At 38.5% G+C, this 13,862-nt stretch overlaps 2 protein-coding genes across 3 annotated transcripts in view; one reads left to right on the top strand and one right to left on the bottom strand.

The window, feature by feature from the left end:
• MYOF (myoferlin) overlaps positions 1-466 on the bottom strand; it is a 61,548-nt gene extending 61,082 nt beyond the window's left edge. For both annotated transcript variants that reach the window (XM_058810787.1, XM_058810788.1), the window contains exon 1: positions 238-466. In XM_058810787.1, coding sequence (XP_058666770.1) covers positions 238-325 — 88 coding nt within the window. In that variant the 5' untranslated portion in view covers positions 326-466. The remainder of the gene's footprint in view (positions 1-237) is intronic.
• A 1,278-nt stretch (positions 467-1,744) lies between these two features.
• Positions 1,745-13,396, top strand: CEP55 (centrosomal protein 55). Its single transcript, XM_058810589.1, has 8 exons — positions 1,745-2,051; positions 3,824-4,102; positions 6,363-6,407; positions 7,121-7,259; positions 9,061-9,374; positions 10,353-10,424; positions 11,029-11,154; positions 11,556-13,396. The coding sequence occupies exons 1-8, from the start codon at positions 1,869-1,871 to the stop codon at positions 11,760-11,762; spliced, it is 1,365 nt and encodes a 454-aa protein (XP_058666572.1). The 5' UTR covers positions 1,745-1,868; the 3' UTR covers positions 11,763-13,396.
• The last annotated feature ends 466 nt before the right edge of the window (positions 13,397-13,862 follow it).

Raw genomic sequence — 13,862 nt, 5'->3', positions numbered from 1 at the left:
AAGCTTGTAAAACGTGGATCCTGAAACAGAAGCACAGCTGCTCAGAACAGTCCAATGTGCTCCACTCAGTTCAAACTTCATTCAGGTAACTCTTGTCTCTAATTAAAAAGTCTTCCCTAAAATTACATCAGATGTAATTCCAGGAAAACATGATTTCCCAGATTTTCAGATACTTACAAAGGGCACTAGCTTTTACAAAACTTCTTCCCTGGCTACATTTATGTCAGTTTTGCTTACCTTTAAAAATAACAGAAACGATAGGATCTGGTTTCCCAAACTTGGTTTTAGGGATATTGGTAGCAGATTCCACAATCACCCGAAGCATTGTTTCCCTCTTCCCTAAATGTTGACTACTACCGAAGGAATTAAATCTTCAGTTTCACAGTCCTTCTGGACTGAAATGCTAGCAGGAAGAGGAGGCAGGGAATTACTGGTTTACAGCAAAGGAGGTCGTCTATGGGTGGATCTATGACGGACTAGTTGCTCAAAGCTGTGGGAAAAACCAGTCCTGTAAATTGACACCAGGGTCTGTCGTGCTGCACAGAAAGAGCTCTCGCCAGTGAAATCCCGTAACGGGATCCTGTTTAATCCTGCAAAAACTTTCTTGTTGCTGCTTTTATTCTTAAACTGCGTGATAAATCTCTCGTCAGAAACCAAGGCTAGAGTTAACTGTTAAGTACCATCAACAATAAGCGCGACTCTAGAACTCGATCTAAATAGTATCTGCCTCTCCGTACACCAAGGTATGAAATTCCACAATAGCTTATATTTTTCCCCCTAATTTTGAGAACTTTATTGTTGGCAAATGCTTTTGGTTTGTCTCCGCGCCAGCCTAGTCAGAAACTGGCGATGATCCCAAAAAACAGTGCGAGTCCTCCCCCTCCTGTTGGATTCTGGAACGACACTGCGGCTTCCTCATGGAACGTCCGGGATATAATAGATTTATAGTATAATTCTTGAAATATGTATCCATAACTAAAAATTTGAAAGTATTAAGGAAATGCGTGCAAAAAATAAATTAAAAGTGACAAGAGTCTGTACAGTTTGGAAGCATATGAATGTTTTGCCTTAAACACGTGCACAAACACTGCGGTAACATGACCTAGGTAACATTTACATGACAAGCCAAGCTTTGAGCTCCCCCGTGCTCAGCCTCAGTTTTTCTCCGCTGTGAACAGAGGTAAAAACCCGAGTGGTTCCCGCTGCCACTGCCACGCGTGTCCCCAAGGAGAGAGGAGAGGGGAAGCCAGCAAGAGGCAGCAAAAGGAGTCACAAGCGAGCGCGGTTCAGCCTAGCTTTTACACGGTCACACAAGACCTAGCTTACTTTGTAATTTCTAAAATTATTAGATTTGGGGTAGATGGAGAGGAGAAGAAAAACCCCACATGTTCAGGGAGGAACGAGGACACAGACACGTGAGAGACAGCACTGAGAGGGCCCTGCAGGCTCGGCCCGAGCACCACGGCGCCCCGCTCCACCCACCGGCCGCCCGCTGCTGCTGGCCCAGCACCGCCGCGCCTGGCAGCCCCGGGTAGGGACGGCACCTCCCGGGCGGCGACACGAGGGGACACCGCCCCTGCCGCCACCGCCCGCGGGCACCATCCGGAAACCCCGGAAGTGACGGCCCCGAGCCGCGGGATTCAAACTCCCGGAAGCGGCACGGGCCGGGGCCGGACGGAGCCGCCGCCGAGCCGTGCCCCGCACCGGGCCGTGCCCCGCACCGTGACTCGCGGCCCCTCTGAGCCCCGCGGGAGCCGGGAAGGTCCGCGCCGCCCGCACTCGCCTCCAGCTGTCGGAAGCCTTGTCCTGCCCGCTAGAAGGAATCGCTGTTCCGTAGCGCCTCGTTCGGTTTGTACAGGCCCCTAGAGATGAACGCCAAGACCGCCATAGATCGAATTATTGGCAAGGGGGGCCTGAAGCTGGGCAGCTCCAGAGCTGACGGTGGGCTCGAGAAGGGGAAGCGGGAGGGCGCTGCCCCGCGGAGGTCCCTGGAGGAGTTGGCCACGGGCAAAGGCAGAATGACGGAGCCGGAGAGGAGCGAGCTCCTGCAGGTGAGCCGGGCTCCCCCCGAGCCAGCGCGGGCCGCGTCCCACGGGTACGGCACTCGGCAGCAGGAGCCTCACCTTTCCTCTCAGAACTTTTGATGTCACAACTGGTTTAGTATTGTTAGTCTAGACAAACTTTTAGTTTCACGCATTCATTCTCAGGTGTTTTTCAATGACAGCTGAGCTAATAAAATCACACTCATCTGACAAGGCTGGTAAATACAAAGACTTGAGGCCACAGGTGCCAGTTAGTCCATTAAGACTTGTCCAAATGTGTCCAATGGAACACATCGCAGAGAAGGCTTTTAAGCACTTCCTGCAAAGAGCTTAACGTTTGAAAACATTTGATTAAGAACATGCCAAAAAGTGCAGAGTGTTTGTTTGAATTGAGTTGTCAAGCTCCCACTCAGCTATAGGTAAATGGAACTGTAATTGGGTCATTACATTATTCTCCCATTGCATCTAAAGAGCAGAAACTAAGACACTGAAAGGTACGGAAGCATCTCTATATGACTGTTCCACTCGAGGTAAACCTGTGGTTGCAGAGAGAGAATTTCAAGACTTATTAGGTGACCTAGTCACAGCCTGTCAGGCTTCCCAGAAGGACAGGGAAACTTTAGATGGACTCTAGAAAAGGATACAACTCATGTGGACTAGGCATATTAATATTTCTAGGCCACTCTTTTTAATGAAAGGGCTTGCCATGTGTCTGTGCCACAACATCAGTTGAGAAGTCCTAAGCCAAGGATGAGCTGTGGCTGGGCAGCTCATGCACAGCTCTGGCTAGATTCCTCTGTGTATTTGCTGATTCTCTTGGTGTTTGCTGTTGGCTCAGTGTTGGTTACTTAATACTGGTTTCCTATAAACTAGGAAAAACAGGTGCAAAATCACCATCGTGTTAGATGCACCGGATAGTCTTTGGTGTCACTATTTTAATTTCAGTGAGTGGTGGTGTTCAACCACTCCCTAATTGAGGCTCTCTCAAAATCACTTGCTTTCAGTTTTTCTTTCTAATGACTTGATGTCAACATGCAAGATTTCAACATGAGCCTTTCTCAGCAGAATTAAATGCTATCACATCTGATGTCCATGCAGAGCCCCATGGCATCTTAAATGCAGTACTAATTGTGTGTAATGAATACCTTTGCTGGAGGCTTACTGGAAAAAGAGTGCATGTTGAAAGTATCTGCTAAAACACATTTTGAAACTACAGGGCCAGATAACATGGAAAACAGGATCCTTCTCCCGAATGCTTTATTATAAGTCTTCTGTAACTCACTGTCATGAGATTTGCAAGAAGGCTCTTGCAACCGAATATGCTAAGAAATAAACTAAGAAAGGTAGCACCAACCTCTTTGCTGGAAGTGTTTTGGAGTTCTTGTATTGCTTTTGTTTTAGGGTCATATACTGTAGTGATCTTTATTCAAAACTGAGTACACACCAAGCCTGTGAAACTTTGTTCTTTGCATTCTCTCCTTGTTTGGTCTATTTCAGACTGGTTTTCCTATCACTTGATATATTTCAGATGATCGCTCCAGTATTGTCTTCTTTGAGTTATAAGCAATTTTCTCAGCTAATTAAAGGCTAAGAGAACTTTGAAAGTGAGATATTCTTATCATAGAATCATAAGGTCATAGAATGGAATGGGTAGGAAGAGACCTTAAAGACCACCTAGTTCTAACACCTTCCACTAGACCCTGCTGCTCAGATAATCTCAAAGTACTTGCTAATGCATTTGATGCATAGACTAACACACTTTTTTATTCTGTTTCATTTAGAAAATACTTTTGCTTGAGAAAGAAAAAGAAAAATACAACCATCTTCTTGGAGAGAAGGACAGAGAAATCCAAAACCTGAAAGACAAGCTTAGGTCCAAAACCAAGACTAGTGAAGTGTCCTTCCTACAAAATCAACTAGAGGAAAAAACAAAGGAAGCAGAAAGAAGAGAACAGTTACTTTGTTCTCTATCAGAAGAAATTAATAGGTTAAAATGTAATTTATCTGCAGTCATGGCAAAATGCTCCGATCTTGAGAACGAAGCCAGTGGTACTTTTCAGGTAAGGACTGAAGAAATATTGCAATTGCAAATTGGATTTTGTGCCCACTAAGCACCAATACCTGCTATAAAACTGAAATTTTTTAAAATTTTCTTACAAGCTGTGTTGCATGCTGAAATATTCTTGTATGAAACGAGATGGTATCCAGATCGAGCTCTAAATGAGGAACAGTCAGAGAACACACTTCAGGCAGCACAGCTGGGGAGGGAATTCTCTCCTGCTGTACTCAAGGTCCCTAGCTCAAGGTCACACACTGGTAGTGTGACCTGTGATACTGCTGGGATGCTCCACTGCTGCTTAGGCAGGCACTGTGCCCTTCTCAGATCTGTGTGCTCTGTGGGAAGGCAGCAGTGCTGAGAGACATGGGGCACTAATAAAGACAAACTAAGCTCCTCACCTAATTCAGCTTCAGTCATTAGAATATCTTTCTTCTCTCTGTTCTTATGAACCCTCATTTGTGTCTCAGTTGTTAAAACTAATTGTCTTTACTTTCTATGGCATCACACATGGTAAATTCTTCAATGTGGCAGAGGACAGGAATAATGGGTTTCTCCTCTCATTATGAAGTGGTCAATAGATATGGTGCCAACCCTAGGCAGGGTTTAAAAGTCCATTTAGGATTCTACAGTTGTTTTTCCACCCCTGCTCTGTTCTAATAATCTTTGGAAATTGCATTAGTAACTCCATGAGAGGCACAGGGAAGTTGTTTACGTACACGTGCCTAAACATAGGCGGCTGCAAGTCTTTCTTTTCCAGCTTTTGACCTGCAGATGGTGCTGGTTCCCTCCACTCCACACGGGAGTTGAGCAATTTCTAGAAATTCTGCTAGATTAATATCTTCATCTACTATCTAGATGAATATCTTCATCTACTACTTTTGAATGGTAACACATGTATATATAGTACTTCCAATAATGCAGTTTATAGAGAAATACCACTTTAAATGCAACATATTTATTTTAAATTTTAAGACACTTTGAACTTCATTAGTGGTGTTAAAGTGTGTATTAAGTCAACAGGTTTTCATGATATTTTTGTCATTAAACCACCAAAATATGTATTACTTTAAAACCATAGTTTTCTTTTAAAATTGTAACTGATTTATATTCAGAGGACAGTGATGTTTACTGGATGTCTTGGAGAACTTGAAAACAAGTCTAGCAATGCTGCTTGAAACTGCTAGGTGGCATACTAGCTCTGAAATGGAAACAACAGTTTTATAACACAATTTTGAGAAAGTTTTTACTGAGGCAGGACTCTGATGTTCATAGAAACAAGCTCAGTGTCTCTAAATCCTATTTTTATTAGGAAGCTTTTAAGTTTAATAATTGCATTCAAAGTTTTGTATTTTTCAGCTATAAATTATGTTGTAAATCATGTTCCAAGATCCAAAGAAAAATGTTGGAAAAAATGTAGTTTGGATTTGGGAAGTAATGTGCATTTTTTTTCTCACTGAAGTTCCCTCTGACATATACCTACACAGTTTCATAACCACTTTGTATCCTGCAGAGAAGTTACATGTCAGAATGGGAGAAACATGGCTGTAACTGCTCTCCAGTTTTAGATGGCTCTCAAGAAGTCTCCTACTCATATGTGTACATAAGTCATACTCACTGTACTGGGATCAGGCTCAGAAAATCAGGCACTTTGTCCTTGTGCTTGCAGACAGGCCTTCACAATTTCCCAGATGTTCACAGTCTTCTTGTTATCCCAGAGAAGCATCAAGGTCTCTGGCTTTCCCCAACTCCTCCTCTATGTCTGGGTCATTGTCAAATGTATGAGGATACAAAACTAGAAAAAAACATTTACTTCTTCTTGTGTACATAAATAATACCCTTAAATATCTTCATTTTTCAAAACCGCTTTGCAGAACACCCTTCAGGACTTCCAAAACAGCAGTTCAGCAAAAAATACATTATGGTTTCCTTAGGAAATGTTTTAATGTAACTATGAATTGCATAAATTGCAATTTATGGAAAAAATTTCACGTAAATCTTTATCATATATTTTGAAGAAGAGTCTGTTTTAAATATCTGAAATGGCTTTCTGCATAACTTGGATCCTTCAAAAAAAACCCAGCAACCAACTGTAAAGATCTTTAAACACAAAAGGCACATTTGTTTTAATTTTTAAATGCATCTGATTTAATTTTTAAAATATTCTTATGCTATTTATGTGAGATTAATAGCTGTACAGGAGTAGCTTTGCTGTTTCAGCCATTTGTTTTAAACAACACTAACAAGTTGTTCTTTGTCCGCAGGAAGCTGCCACAAACAGCACAGAAATTGAAAGACAATTGAAAGATGTAAGTTTCCTGTAAATTTCAACCATCTGTATTGAGATGCAGAAGAATTTAAATTATCATCATGTACATTTTGGGTAGTATAGGACCTCAGAGGGTATGTTTCTCTCTAAAATGATTTTGTGAGAAGGCACTAATTTAAATTTAAAAACCAAAAAACTTGCAAAAGAAAAAATTAAGATTTCCATCATCTTTGAAAGACCTTGCTTAGAACATCAGAACCAAGTGGTTGCTGACAACTCAGAAGCCTCTAGGAACCTGGCACTGCTTGGGATAGCATGTGGTTGGATTAGAAACCTCCTAAGGTCCCTTCCAAACTGAATAAGTCAATGAGCCAGCAGCTAAAAAATCCATGTCCTTGTTCTTAAAAATTAAGTTGCAATGATACAGTTTTATTTTATTCCATTTTCCAGGTCTGTTATTTTATATTTGAGATTGAAATGTCAATTCTTCATAATCTAGGCATGACTCATAAAAGCCTTTGTTCTTTAAGTAATTTTCCCATTGCTGCAGTTTTAACTTATGCTTAGCATCCTGAATTAACTTTCCAAATGAAGATGGATTTATTCATTTTTTGTATAGATTACAATTTGCAGCAGACTTATCTAGCATATCTTTAATAATTTCTAATATTTTGAAGACATAAGACAAATACTTTTAAAAGCTGACTAATTACCAGAGACTTTTTTGTTGTTCTTATGTTTCTTTTTATGAAGGCTCTTGAGAAAAATCAGCAGTGGCTCCTGTATGACCAGCAACGGGAAGCATATGTCAGGGGGCTGCTTGGAAGGATCTTTGAACTTGAACAGAAGGCAGAAATAGTTAGCCAGCAAGAATCTAAATCAAATTCAGAAGGTATCAACTTCATTTTTACTCCCACAAGTGACCCAAACCATAATTATCTATGGAATTAAATTTTCTGAAAACAAATTCTAGCACACTTAAAATCAAGATTTTGTTCTCAATGCTTTGGCTTCTTAATGGTAAAACTTGGTTAAATAATATTCCTCTGCTTCCTGTTATCTATCTGTGTTACTTGACCAAGAGTACTTCCTGTTCTTATCCACTTCAAAGATGGTTTTAACAGCCTTGACACTCTATTAGCAACCTCTCTATTTGTGGAAAGTGTTGAGGCAAATAGATGTACATCTCTCATCCTTCAAAGTACACTTTCAGTAGACATAATGGAAGCATTAAGGATTTATTAGCTAGGTGTGGATCAGATTTTTTTAAATTTACTTTTTTCAAAATAAATATTATAAAAATGACTCAAGATTGCCATGTTCTTTACTCAGCTGAACAGTTGTTACAGGGCAAGAAAACCTGTGATAGGTTTTGGCACCTCTCCAAAGCAGTGTTTCACAATAAAGATCTGGCCACCTCCAGCTCACTTCCTTGCTGTGCAGTTCCTCAATAAGGCACACCTCTCAGAATTAATAAAATTAAATTCATATTAAGCAGAAGAACCAGAAGACATTGACTTGCTTTTCTTATTACCAAATTATTGATTTCATACATTCTGCAACTGACCTGCAAGGTAAATTCACTAAACAGAACAAACATTGTGTGGAGTAAGAGCATACCCACAGATTTGCCATGAGTAATTAATGGGCAGTGGCTTGGTTTCTGTATTGCTGCTTGACTCTTTCTGGAAAACACTGAAATATCATCACAAGCTTGTTTTGGTGCTGTTCAGAAATCTATGAACAGTATTTTTAGAGGGAGGCAGACTCGGCTCACCAGAAAATGTTGCACAGTTACTGCAGTCAAAGCTTTGCCACAAGAGCAACCAGGAGACTTAAAGTCAGGGTGTAAGCAAGTTCCTCTCTTCAAGCAGCTAGGCAGTAGCAGAAATCCAAGTTGAAAATATATATATGAATATATATATATTGAAATATATATATTGAAATCCTAGCTATACAACTTGAAAATATATATATGAAAACTTTTTCTGGGGAAAAACTCAGCCTTTCTCTGAGGATGTCACTGCCCTATAAAGTTTTGCTAATGAGAAGATAGGGCTTAGTTCATAGTGAGGGAAGGGAGAACATTGAAGCAGGAAACTCTCCCTAGTAAATTACACTTTGAATAATTAGGGTAAGTCTTCAATAGGAAAATTATCAAAGTAACAAAACTTCCAGTGCCAAAAATCAGCAAAACTCGTGAAATTCTCCCTCCCTCATTCTGCTTCTACATATATTTTGTATTGCTCCTGAATTTTTGCAGTCTGCCTCCTAATTTTTTCCTACTTATTAAACTTTTCTTGGGTCTATAAGCAGAAATTTTCTAACCCCCCCAAGGGTATCTCTGGGGAGGGAGTAATGCCAGCAGCTTGGCTAAAGAGCCTAAAAATAGAACTAGGAATCCAGTGGCTTTGGGTCAGATTCCCATGTGTCAGTATAATGCATGAGGCCTTAGAAGAACTGTTTTCTACCAATATAACAGTGAGTGTATTGGTAAGGAGACTTAATGTATTATAAATACTGAAAGCTGTTTCAACCAAAGTTTGCTTCTAATCTGAGCTGTGCAATAGCCTACTATGTCAATTTCTACTAATGAGCCTTAAAATGCTGTTAAAGATTTAGTGCTCTGATTTTTAAGTGGTTTTTTTTTTTTTTTTTCACATTACTAACTCAATTATTTCTGACTCATTAAGGTCATCCACAAGAGGAAAAGCAAGAATGCTGTGACCAGCTGTTTCTGACTGCTAAGAGAGATCCTGAGACTGAAAGACGCACCATAACCCAGCTGAGATCTGAGCTCAATGAACTTAAAAAGACATATCAAGAAACACAAGGGGAAATGATGAGTTTAAATGCCTTACTGCAGTCACAACGGCTTGCTGAAATGAAGACTCAAGAAAATGAAAATACAATGAAAGAGAAAGCACAAAGACTAGAACAGGAAAATGAAACTATCAAAGAACAGCTCAGGGAAGAAAAAGAAAAGTCTGAAGATCTTTTATGTCAGGTAAGTGGGTGGATTTGGAGGTTTGAGATCATTAGCAAAGAATCAAGAGAGAGAAAAATTCACAGTTAATCAGAATGGACCATCTCTCTCTCTGGTAACTGTTCTTCACATAGATCTAGACTCATTCCTTGAGGTTAAAACTGAATTGTTTAAACATGAAACTTCTTTATCAATTTATTTCCCTAGTCTTAAGGGACACAAAAGAGAAGGGAGAAAATACTGAATTCATTCTAATATAGTTCATCCTTAAGACTAATAGTAAATGAGAACAAGAAAGCTAAAAAATCATTTTATCATGTGCTCCTAATTATGGAATACCACTAATATTTGCTGTCACCTGGCAGCTAAAATACAACTGATATTTGAAATATGACAATAAAATTTACTAGACACCAAAGTAGGCCAAAAGCATAACAACACTTAAGCTCTCTAAAGACAGACTGGTTCTCACTGGTCAATAATGATTAAAATATGTTTATTTTATTTTATTTTATTTTTTGAAGCTGAACAACAGCATTATCATAAAAGTTGATACATGCTGAAAGCAGAGAATATTTTAATGTATGCATTTACTTAATCATTATAGTATAGTACTTTCTCTTAAACTTGTTCTCTTATTTAAAAAAAATCACATTGTTTGTTTTTATTAAGATAAAATATCATGTTAGTACAAACATAGGTTTTGTGAGTATATTTTTGTCAGCATCCTGGCAATCACCAGGCTTCCATTTTTTCTTTTTTTAACAACAACATCATCCTGTATTCTCCCTTCTCAGTGCAATAATAATTTTTCCCAAGGGTTTTCCTTGGGGAAGTAATGATTTGAATTGAGTTTGGTTCTTGCATAACAGGCACACATTTGCTGTTGGCATTGGAATTTAAGAGTTTGCTTCCATCTCATTATAAATTAATTCTTTTTAAGCTTATTAACTATTGTATATGGATGTTGTTTGTTACAAGTGTTCATCTGCCTTGTAGGTGAAGCTTCTTCGTAAATCATTGCTCAGACAGGAGGCAGAACACACAAGAATAGCTTTGTTGGAACAACAGGTACACAATTATGTCCTTAAGTGCTGATATTTAATGTGTTAGGCACAGAGTCTTTCTAGGCTAGCTTCACATTTAAGAATTATTAGTATATCAAATAAAGTAATGCTAGACATGAATATTCAATTGCACATAATCTCTTGATGCTTTCAAAAATTTTGACATGTCAGGAGGAAAATCTGTAACCTTGTACTGATAAGAGGGTATGATCAAACCTGACGTTTTCTCCACAATCACTTATTAAACAGGTAAAGCCTCAGATAAGGCACAGGAAACATTCTAAAACTAATCATCTAATTAAAGTTTAGCAATATATTTTTGATATTCTTATAGAAATAATTGCATTGCCATATTTTCTCTTTATTTGAAATTGAAATACCCTCCAATCAAAATAACTGTACCTCTTCTAAGGGAGATTTTAATAACTGGGGACATGTGAATTTCACTGTAATGAAAGCAACAGCAATTTTTAATTTTTCATTTAAATTTTCCTTTTAATCCCGTTTTAATATGTTATTGCAGAGCAAAACTGGCTTTAAATATATAAATGGGGAATATCCCTCCCAACTAACTTTGGCTTTAAGTTCTCACTTTGTTGGGCTGCCAGATCCAGATATGTACCACAGACTTAGAGAATGGGAAGCTTGATCGCCACAACCTGAAGCTTGAGTTAAACCATGTTCTCAAGGAGCTGCGCAAGGCCAAGGAGAAAATAACCCGTCTGGAACCCCTGGTATGTACTGAATATTCAACTCACAGGTGAATTCAGTCAGGGATTTTGCAAAAACACACATCTTCTTGCTTTGGGATCTTGTTTCAAACCCTGAGTAAGTGTCCCTGCATCCCTTATGTCTGTTTCCCCAGGTGCAGTGCAGCAGCAGCTCCAGAACAGGCAGGGGCTGAGCAGGGAACACTCTGTACTCTCTGTCAGTGTCTCAGTCAGTTTTGTCTGTTGCACCATGACAAAGATGCAATGTGCTTCCACTCACACTTATTGCAGGTGAACAGGGCACAGTCCTTAGTGCTGTAACACACCCAAGGCTTGTGTGCCATCAAGCCTTTCATATATTTTCCTACAGTGTTTGATCAGTGCATGCATGTCCCAGTCTTACAGTGAAGCTCCTCCTTTTCCAGAAACTCCGGGAATCTGGACATATGGAATCACAAGAAGACTTGCAAGCTGTATTTGACAAGAAGTTGACCACATATGACAGAAGTCCTCCCCTGAAACATTCCAGCTGCCTTGATGAAAGTTTTCTCGAGTGTCCCAGATGTAAAGTGCTATATCCAACAAGCCAGCATAGAGAATTACTGGCACACATTGACTTCTGTACAGCTTAAGCTCCAAATGGACTAACTATCTTTGCTTCATATATGCTGCCAATATGCCTGGCAAAAGATCTTTTAAAGCTTTTTTCTTGCAGTTGTATAAACAACTGCTGATTTTATAATTCAGTTCCACAAAAACAGTATTAATATTATAATTTGGCCTCAGTATTTTACCTCATGTTTTTGCAAAACAGCTACTGCATTTTCTAGTTGCAAACAGAAATATTCTTAGAGTTCGGAATATTTTAAAGACTAAACTACTGACGGGTTTTTTTTGCACTATTAAATGTAGGAAATAGTAAAAGCACAATTATTGTATCAGACTATGTTTTAGTTTTGGCATACCCAGTTCTTGGTTGTTGAATCCTGATTATTGTGCTTGTACCTTAACTGACAAGAATAGCTGCAAAAGATTTTTGGCCCTCATAGGTGCACTATATATATATATATTTATTTATACATGGTGTGTGTATATATGTGTAGTGTGTTTAGTACATACATACATGTGTTATATATCATATATATGTGAAATATATCAACATCTTGATACATAAAAACTCAGGAGGGCCATGTTAGATCTTTGCTGCTTAAGATTGATGTTCAAAACATCAATCTTAAGTAGCTGATTATCCTGAACCACCATCAGGGATGACTAAAATGCTGACCAAGGTTTAACCTCAGAAAAACAAACTTCCTAGCAAACAAAAGCTTCCTTGGTGCAAAGAAAGTTTATATTTCAGACAATGTCAGAGGCCAGTTTTGAATTTTGCATATAGAATTATGCTGAATTAAACTTGTTTTGCTTCTGTGTGAAAGAGGTTAAAGTTAGGAAATGTCAGTTATTCAACCTTAGATTTGAAAAATGTCCCAAAGTGCAGCTTTTAACAAATTGCTCCAGTGTATTTGGAGTGTCACTGTATTTTGGTATTAATACAAAACACGAGTTAATGACAAATTCTGGCAACAAATTAGAAACTGGCAAAAAGAGTCCCTAATGGATTTGCAATTGCAGTGTTATTTTTCTCTAGCACTTACTGTAAACTTGAATGTGTTGGGAGCATTTTGTTCCTTGCAAATGTAGTGAAGTCCCAACAAGAAGTTACTTCTGTGGAAATTATAAAAATAGAGACATTTTACAAAGATGCACTAGTTAATAATAAATTTGAGCATTTTACAAGCTTGTGGTTTGCTGAGGACACACAGGTACCCAAGGTGTTTCTTTCTCTGGCCTGCTGATTCTGATTGCTACCTGGTATCAGCTTTCTCCATTGTGCTTTGGAGCAAAACTATGCTTTTACCCATAATGTTCACCTTAATCCCTGATGGTTAAATCTTATTCTTAAATATGAAGGTGTTTTCCAAGTTATTGAAAATAACTGGTAGTATCAAGTGATGTTATTCTCAATTAAATCCAGTGCTCATGAGATAGAAAATACTAAAAGGTATCTTTATATCTGAAATATCTCTGCCAGATTTATTGTATTAGCCATTCTCTATCCACTTTTCAATTTCACTGACTGTGTCTCAGGCTAATCTTTGTATTTGACAATTTGCTCAATTGCTAACAACAGATTTTATGACCAAAGATATGATAAACTAATGAGTAAAAAGAAATTGTACTTCAGAACCTCAAGGTTTTTTCATGAGGGAAATTGTTCTTAATTTCATATATTTTTAAAAATATTTTCATTCAGGATGATAACTATGCTTTTCATTACAGCTTAATAATTTTAATCTCTAATTAAACTACTTTTAAAAATTTAAGTTTGTCTTTGAACAACACCTTAATCAGCTAGTATTCTATTCTCAGCTGCATACTCAGCATAGCTTCTGCAAAGAAATCCTTATCTTTTATGTATTATAAATGAAATAGGTTTGCCTACTACAGGTCAGAGCTCTTCAGTAGTTCTGAGGCTTTCTTAAATCAGCATAAAACACTTCTGCATTAGAAACTGTACTGCAGAGGGAGACTCGGAAAGTTCATAATGTGATAATGTTTAAAAAGTTTTGTTCATTCCACCTTTTCTGAACTTTAACAATGGATTTAGTTCTACCTGATAAATTTTACACCTAAGCACAAAAACCCCCTTGCTGATAAATTTTTACAGGTCA

The sequence above is a fragment of the Ammospiza caudacuta genome, chromosome 9 (genome assembly GCF_027887145.1).
Source record: "Ammospiza caudacuta isolate bAmmCau1 chromosome 9, bAmmCau1.pri, whole genome shotgun sequence".
Taxonomy (NCBI): Eukaryota; Metazoa; Chordata; class Aves; order Passeriformes; family Passerellidae; genus Ammospiza; species Ammospiza caudacuta.
Note: the sequence above shows the minus strand (reverse complement) of the source record. Positions and strands in the feature narration are given on the sequence as shown.